The 9,268-nt window shown below is 42.6% G+C and overlaps 1 protein-coding gene across 1 annotated transcript in view; it reads left to right on the plus strand.

The window, feature by feature from the left end:
• LOC122547620 (procathepsin L-like) overlaps positions 1-9,262 on the plus strand; it is a 24,169-nt gene extending 14,907 nt beyond the window's left edge. The window contains exons 4-6 of the mRNA XM_043686223.1: positions 4,242-4,407; positions 6,621-6,723; positions 9,127-9,262. Coding sequence (XP_043542158.1) covers positions 4,242-4,407; positions 6,621-6,723; positions 9,127-9,226 — 369 coding nt within the window. The 3' untranslated portion in view covers positions 9,227-9,262. The remainder of the gene's footprint in view (positions 1-4,241; positions 4,408-6,620; positions 6,724-9,126) is intronic.
• The last annotated feature ends 6 nt before the right edge of the window (positions 9,263-9,268 follow it).

Raw genomic sequence — 9,268 nt, forward strand, 5'->3', positions numbered from 1 at the left:
ACGTTTTGGGCATGAGCCCTTCTTCAGGAAGAAGGGCTCATGCCTGAAACGTCGATTCTTCTGCTCCTTGGATGCTGCTTGACCTGCTGCGCTTTTCCAGCAACACATATTCAGCTCTGATCTCCATCATCTGCAGTCCTCACTTTTTCCTGTATGAGAGGGAATTTAATCTGGAGACGGGATGTTTTACTGCTCTTCGACAGGACCTGTGGAGTGTAAATTAGGAATAATTGTTCTATGGAAATGCACAACAGAAATGTGGAGCTTTTTTTACTGTGTTGAATAACTTTGTCCCAATGAGACCGTGGCAGAATTTTAAAGGAAAGGAGCCCTGGATGACAAGAGCAGAAAAGCGGGATCTGGCGAAAAATTTGACGATTACAGCGTCGAAAGGAAATAACTCAAAAATGGACTAAGGAAAACTGGTTGGGGGCATGAGAAAGCCTTGGCGGGAATGATTTGAAAAAATCCGAATGTTTTGCACACGTACATTAGGAATAAGAGAATGATCTGAGAGAGTCTAAGCTGGATCCAAGCCAATGGAGGGAACTTAAGCATCGAGCGTGGCGAGATACAAAAGGATCAAAATGAGTTTGTTTTTTTTTGCTATAGTGTTCATGAGAGAGAGGGAGCTTGATGATAGAGAGAATACTGGGGAAGAGCTTAATAGGCTTGAACAGATTGATATTAAGAATGTGGATATGGTAGAAATTCTGGAAAGCGTGAGTATGATTCAATCTCGAGGGCGGGATCAGATCTATCCACATATCCTACAAGAAGTGAGAAGTGAGATTGCTGCACCTCTGGCAATGATCTTTGAATCCAACCTCTTCACAGGAGTGGTTCTTTATGTTTGGAGGGAGGCATATATTTTAATTCTCTTCAAGGAATTAAATAGGTGAAAAAACTGGAAATTATTGTCTCGGTAGATTTACGTCTGTGGTCAGTAAGGTACTGGAAAAAGTTCGCAGATATAGGATTTTGGATTGTTTGGACAAAGATTTTTGATTAAGGAAAATCAATATGGCTTTTTGAGGAGCATGTCATGCATCACAATTCTTATTGCGTTCTTTGAGGATGTGTCGAGACAGGTTGATGAAGGTCGAGCAGTGGATAGGATGTATATGGATTTCAGTAAGGTATTTGATGGGTTCCCCACGGAAGGCTCATTCAGCAAGTTAGGAGGTTATAGGATCTATTGAAATTTGGCTGCCTGTATACGGAATTGGCTGGCTGATAGAAGACAGGAAAAGGTCGTGGATGGGATGTCATTCATTGAAGGTCGGAGACCAGTGATCTCCTGCACGGATCTGTTCTTGGGCCTTTGCTCTTTGTTGTTTTTTTTTTATAAATGGCTTGGATAAAGAAGTGGAAGGTCACCAGAGACGTTTACCCAGGAAAAAGGCTGTCACGAGAGGTCATACAGTTATGGTCACTGGAGAAAGTAAAGGGAAGATACCAGAGGTAGGTTGTTTCCGCAGAGTTTTTGATGCGTGGCCTGCACTGCTAGCTTTGGTAGTAAAGTTAGAGACATTCAGAACATTTAAGCGACTGCTGGACAAGCATATGCATGACAGCAATTTGAGTGGTATGTATTCAGGTTGATCTTAGATTAAGATAAATGTTTGACACAACTTTGGGGTCCGAAGGGCCTGCACTGTGCTGCACTGTTCAATGTTCTATGTTTTGACACTGAGTAGGTTTGACACCATCCAGGACATTCATTCCATTTGTCTGGCATCAAATCCACAAATATTAATTCCCTCCAATATCATCACAAAGTGATAGCAGTATATACAATCCATGAGCTACAGCTGTGAAGTTGACTGATGGACTGTCGACAGAATTTTCCAAACCGAAGACCACTTCCGCCAAGGAGGGCAGTAGATACAGTTAACGCCACTCCCTGCAACATCCCCTCAAATCACTCACCATCCGGGCTCAGAAATTTATTGTCATTCCGCAACCGACTTTGGGTCAACAGCCTTGAACTCCCTCTCTAACAGAATAGTACCGATCAAACATTCTGCAAATGTTCTGGAAGGCAGCTCATCACACCTTCTCCAAGCTAAGTTTGAATGAACGCTGACACAGTCTGACACAACTACATTTTAAGCCATCTTGGAATTAAATCTGGGTGTATGTGGCAATCCCTCCTGTTACGCACAACCACCCATTTCAATATCACTCCCAGTATCAATCTCACCCCAGAGTTGGCATTATGTTCTGCCCTGTGTCCTGAAGCTGAAGTAACTGCAACATTGGTGAGAAGTAATTGAAAATTATTGACCAGAATCTTCACTCCATCAGACAGTAGCAACACTCTGCAAACACTTACCACATTTATAATTTTCCAATTTTCGTTTAAACACGGGCAGAGTGGCCATACTTTAGACAATCAATATACTTCATCATTTCCAACATGCAGGAATTTACAGAGAGGCCAAGAGTGCAGATGCATAATTCCTTGGAGGTGGACCCGAGGATAGATAGGATGGTGAAGGAGGCACTTGGCACAGTTACCTTCATTGTTCAAAACATTGATACAGGTATTGGGACGTCATATTGCAGCTGTACGGGACATTGGCGAGGCCACTTTTGTAAAACTGTACACATGTTTGGTTGCTCTGTTAAAGGGACGATGTTGTTAACTTTCACAGGGTGCAGAAAATATTGACGAGGATGTTGCTGGGATTGGGTTTCAGTTATCGGGAGAGAAGAATAGGCGGGGCTTTTCTCCAAGCGGAGGAACAGAGGCTGAGGGTTGACATTATCAGGGTTTATAAAATCATGAAGTACATGGATCGGGTGAAGAGCAGAATGTTTTAGCCATGGGATCGGAGTCCAAACCTAGAGAGCAGAGCCTTAAGATGAATGTGGAAATATTTGAATAGGTACTGAGACTAATACTAATTAGATGTAATCCAAGACTCTAATGTTGCAATTATTGACGGTTTGGGAAACGTTTATCTGCATGTGAAGATTTTAATTCACTAATGTACGATCACAATTTTCAGATGAGTCGACGAAAACTGTGAAGAGGCTCAACTCTTTCTAATGTAGTTTCGCTATGAGCAAACCAGAGGGTGAGCTTGATTGGGATATTGAATTGTCAAGGCAAAGAACAATGTTCTTCATGTATTCGCATTTCAATTCATTTGCAATACCATTGCTTGGTGTCAGTGTAGAATGTTTCGAATACATTGAGCAATAAATATTAACTTTGACACAAGAAAACCCTAAAAATTATCTGATTGTAATTGTTTCGGGCCAAGGATTATGTATGTATGGAGGAGAAAGTGAGGACTGCAGATGCTGGAGATCAGAGCTGAAAATGTGTTGCTGGAAAAGCGCAGCAGGTCAGGCAGCATCCTCTGTGACACCCGGACCAACCAACCCAACCACCCTGTGGCTCAACACTTTAACTCCCCCTCCCACTCCACCAAGGATATGCAGGTCTTTGGACTCCTCCATCGCCAGACCACAACAACACGACGGTTGGAGGAAGAGCGCCTTATCTTCCGCCTAGGAACCCTCCAACCACAAGGGATGAATTCGGATTTCACCAGTTTCCTCATTTCCCCTCCCCCCACCTTGTCCCAGTCAAATTCATCGAACTCAGCACCACCTTCCTAACCTGCAATCTTCTTCCTGAACTCTCCGCCCCCACCCCAGTCTGACCTATCACCCTCACCTTGACCTCTTTCCACCTATCACATTTCCGACGCCCCTCCCCCAAGTCCCTCCCCCCTACCTTTTATCTTAGCCTGCTGGACAAACTGTCCTCATTCCAGAAGAAGGGCTTATGCCCGAAACGTCAATTCTCCTGTTCCCTGGATGCTGCCTGACCTGCTGCGCTTTTCCAGCAACACATTTTCAGCTCATGTATGTATGGAATGACCTGCTTGAATAAATGGTGGAGGCTGATACAATTACAAAATTTAAAAGGTACCCAGATGGGTATATAGATTAGAAGTGTTCAGGGCCAAATGGTCATGAATGAGACTACAATACGTCAGGATATGTGACCGGCGTGGACGAGTTGGAACAAACGGTTTGTTTTCGTGCTAAGTCACTATAAATGAACTTTTTTCTTTTAAACAGTGAACAAATATCACACAGGTTTGGGAAAATAAATTGGCTGCCAATGTCGGAATGCAGAAAAGTGTCAAGAAAAGAAAAAAATAGCTTTATCATGATCCTAATGAGTGTTCCTTTTTAACATTTTATTTAAAATTTAGGTGGGACGCTATTGCAGATTTGAACCAGATAAAATTGCTGCTAAAATCACTGACAGCAAATGGGTTTGGGGAGGCGAGGCAGCATTGGAACAAGCAGTGAGAGAGATAGGACCGATGGCTGTTGTGATTAATGCAAGTCTGAAATCTTTTCAACATTATAAAGGAGGTAAGTCGCAGAGCACTGGATGATGTCGTTGAATCAGATTATCGACTGTTCAAGAAAAGGTATTAGAAATCATACATCTACTGACACATTTACTGTCACTATTTTGGTATTAATATTACTGCAAAGTTTACCATGGACCATGACTCTTACCCTTGTTCCTGCCCAGTCTCTCCCCGTGTAACATGCCGTCCAGTACTGTCAGATATTATCGAGTTAAAGCTAGAGCATACTACAAACTGAGCTCAGGAATGGAAATGAGAAATGGACCTGCTCCCATTCGGAGTGATGCAAACAGCTCAAAACGTTGTGCTGGAGCTAAGAGAACTGATAGTGAGGTGTAACTGTCCTGATGTGCTGCTGAGTGTCTGCACAAGTCAGCGTTTTTTATTGTAAAATGGAGACGCTACACTCACTGTATCTGGATTAAGAGGAAGGGCGAGACCTTCGACATGAAATCTCTTGGCCTCCTGCTGAGAGTCCTTCACTCTCTGCTCCACCTTTTCTGTCAGCAGCTGTTTCTGTTCCTTTCTTGATCTCCTCTCGTGTGGCAACTCGAGATGACTTGCAAAGACGGTGGTCTGAACAGGGAGATCGACGCCTGCACAGCTTCCTTGTGATGATGACACAGGTCGTCTCCATGTGCAGGCCCATTCCGTATTGACTTCATCAACATTTCAAATCACAAAACACTTCTACTGTACAACCCACAATTGGAGACAAACTGGAAAATATTGAATGCAGAGTGGAGCTCCTTCATCGCCCCAGGTGTAGGATTTTGTAAGTTAACAGAATGTGTTAACGCACATGGCACCAAACTAATGTTTCACACGGTCAGATACCATGGTGAGTGTGTTCTGCCAATGTCTGATAAATTATCTCTACACCGAAAATCGTCTCAGCAAGATACTATATCAATCATTGATACAAAAACAACAGCAAAAATAATAAAAACTGGAAGAATGTAATCAAGGTCGGACCTTCAATTGGAAAACAGATAGTCTGTGATTGGGTGGAACAAGGAAATTAAATAAGAAAAGGGATGGTGGTCCAGTGCCAGCAGGAATGGAAAGGAGACAATTAAAGAAAGTAATGTATAGCAGGAGGTTTCAGGGCCTGAGGGAGTGTTATTTAAAAAAAAAAGAGACCTCGGGGCCCGCGTGCACAGTTCCATGATTTTGGAGTCACACGTATACAGGGTAGTGGAAGCAGCACTCGTCAGCTTTGGGATGTCATGTTCCAGCTGCGCAGGACATTGGTAAGGCCAGTTTTAGAATTTTATGCTAAAGTCTGGACTTACTGTTATAAGAAAGATTTTGTTAAATTTGAGAGGATCCAGAAAATATTTACTAGGACTTAGCAAGGGTTGAAGTATTTGAGGGGTAGAGTGAGGCTGAATAGTGTCCAGCTTAGAGGTTTGCTCGAGAAGCACAGCAGGTCTGGCAGCATTTTAGGACGAGGAAAATCGAGTTTTGTGCAAAAGCCCTTCCTGTGCTCGAAAAGTCGATTTTCCTGCTCTTCAGATGCTGCCTGACCTGCTGTTAATTTCCAGCATAAGTCTAATGTGGACTCTGATCTCCAGCATCTGCAGTCCTCACTTCTGCCCGAGGCTGAGAAGGCTGCAGCCTTGATCGCTGGTACGACAGAGACTGAGGGGTGAGCTTGTGGAGGTTCATAAACAATAATGGGTATTGGACAAAAAAGAGGAGGGGAGTCCAAAACTATAGACCATACGTTTAAGGTGAGAGGGGAAGGATTTAAAAGTTACCTGAGGAGCAATGTTTTCACACAGAATGGTAAGTGTCTGGAATGACATACCAGAGGAAGTGGTGGAGAGTGATGAAATTACAGCATTAGAAAAGACATCTGGATGGGTACATGAACAGGCATGGTTTACAGGGATATTGGCCAAGTGCTGGAAAATAGGAGTAGATTGGTTGAGGATATGTGCTCAGCATGGACGAGTTCGATCGAAGGATCGAAGCATTTCTACGCTATAAAACTCTATGATTCCGAAGGATGTGCCTCGAGGAAGTGAGAATGGCGGAGGCGATGTCATTGGGAAACATTGATTAAAGTCAACAGAAGTAGGAGTGAGGACGATCAATTTGAAGACAATTTGTAAAAAGAGACATATCAATGCTCATTAATCAAAGCTAAATTTACACTAATTAAATATTTCACGGATAAACCGTTTAATATGTGTCTCCTTACAGGAGTTTACTATGATGAAAATTGCAATGGATATGTAACCAATGAAGTGCTGGTGGTTGGTTTTGGAATTGAGGATGGAATGAGCTATTGGCTGGTTAAAAACAGGTCCGTACTCTATGAAATAACAAACATCTGATCACAGACGGAGAATGGATAGTGAGATGGCGTGAATTTTCTGTCTCTGTGATGTAACCTGTGTATCTGTTCAACGAGGACGTAACACTGTGTTTATCTGGAAGTGAATGCTTAATGGTTGTGCTGTCTGGGATCATATCTGAAAAAAACGTCAGAGGCAGGTATCCCATCACCAAGTAACGCTGCACTTACAAGTGTACGGTTCTTGCCTGAAGTATTGCTTCGTACAGAGGCAGGCATCAGAGTGCCATTATCCCTGAATCATAACCTTTTTTTTAACTTTCCAATACAAATTACAAACATACAGTTAAAATTAACAGCTATACACAACAAAAAGCAATTTACTGGGGCAATGGGCGGGAAAGCCAGACCTCAAACCCAACTGTACAACCTGTTCACAGGGAAACAAGGACAAAGCTCGAATCACTCAACCGTCTCACCAGACACCAGGGCACTGATGGGACCAGATTAACAGCCCCAATTCTGGAACGTTGAACATAGAACTTCACAGCCCATTACATGCCTTTCGACACTCCATGTTGCGCCGGCCTGTGGAACCAATCTGAAGCCCATGTAACAAACACTATTCCATTCTCGTCCATATGCCTGACCAATGACCATTTAAATACTCTGAAATGTGGCAATGTCTCTACAGTTGCAGGCAGAGTTCCAAGCCCATACAACAATCTGAGGAAAGAAACTAACTCTGATACCTGTCCAATATCTATCACTGTTGATTTTAAAGCCCTCCTACAAGCCATCGATATTCAAGGAAAAAAGCTTCTCACTGTCCAATTTATCAAATATTTTAATTAACTTATGTGTCTCAATTAATTCAACTCTCAAACGTTTTTCTAACGAAAACAGCCTTAACTCCCTCAGCTTTTCCTTTTCATATCTCCCTCCAAAACTGGCAATTTCCCAGTAAATCTCATCTGAACCCGTTCCAAAGCATGCACATTCTTCCTGTAATATGGTGACTAGAACTGTCCACATTACCCAGAATGTGGTTGCAACAGAGTTTTGTACGGCTTGAAGAATGATCTCCTGGTTCCGAAACTGAATTCCCCTAACAATCAAAGCTAACACACCATATGCCATCTCAATAACCCTATCAACCTGGGAGGCAACATTCAAACATCGATGTGCCTCGACACCGAGATCTCTGTGCTCATCGTCACAAGCACGAATCTGACCATTCGGCCATTACATTGGATTCCTTCCAAACTGAATCACCTCACACATTTCCGCGTTAAACTGCATTCGCCAGCTTTCGTCATAGCTCTGCAGCTTATTTACTTATCTCTGCAATCCATACATCCTTAGTAACTGTCCACAACTCCAACGAACTTAATGTCATCCGCATATTAATCCACCATCCTTCTGTGCTCTCATTCAGTTCATTTATATAAAAATCGACTAACAAGAGTGGATCCAAAACTGATGCGTGCGGTACTTCATTAGTAACTGAACTCTAGAATGAATATTTTCCATCAACTGCCACCGTCTGTCTCCTTTCAGCGATTTATTCTATGAGGCGTCGCTGGCTGCCGTTATTACAATCACGGCAGTCAGGTTTGGAAGAAGCAGTCCCATCCTCAGGGCCAGATTGGATACAAAATGTTGGATTAAATAAGTCATGTGGTTCGGGTGAATATACACACACAGAGACACACAGACACACACACACATATACACACATTTCTACATGATTTCCCAGAGGAAACAGTATGTGGGTAGTAAAAACATACACATTGTTGTTTGATAAGGTAGATAGTATTACAGTGTAATGGGTGCTGGAATACTTTGGTAAAGCTGGAAATGTGACTTGGGCAGGGTAACCGTATATGGAACAAATTTTAAGGCCGACGTATCCTTGCAGTTCAGGAGACACTGAGTAACCTGTGCCCAAATCAACTCATGCTCTGCACAGACTCTATCCTGTGGCAGGAAATCTCAGAACGGTGAAGGTAAAAAAAAAAACTCTGAGAAAATCCCCTCCTGCATAAGGCAAGAAGGAAATTTCCAGGAGGGCATATATACTGCTCTCACTCGTCCCTATTCACTTTTCCCTTCATATCTACTCCAGCTGCAGACCTATCCCTGATAAGGATCTCACCTCATGCCATTTTAAATGTTGTAGTGAGTCCATACGGACTGTAAAGATCAGCAATTGTTGTAAAAGAAAACAATTGACTCTTTCCAGCCTGATGCAACTTATTCTTTACAACTCATTATCTAGCTCAGTAATTCCAGAATTCAGTCCCTAAAATAATTTCAATTATATACCAGAGTTAAAACAGTTGCTTCTCCAAACATGTCTCTTTTATCAGCGTTTTGATTCCAACACCAATCAATTGTCATATTTTCCAGCTGGGGAACAGACTGGGGTGAAGAAGGGTACATCAAAATTGCCAAGGATAGAGGGAATCACTGTGAAATTGCCAGTTTTGTGCGGTACCCTGTCGTGTAATGAGCCAACTGATAAGACAGAGCTTCATCAATTCCAGCTGAA

The sequence above is a fragment of the Chiloscyllium plagiosum genome, unplaced genomic scaffold, assembly GCF_004010195.1.
Source record: "Chiloscyllium plagiosum isolate BGI_BamShark_2017 unplaced genomic scaffold, ASM401019v2 scaf_13995, whole genome shotgun sequence".
Lineage (NCBI taxonomy): Eukaryota > Metazoa > Chordata > Chondrichthyes > Orectolobiformes > Hemiscylliidae > Chiloscyllium > Chiloscyllium plagiosum.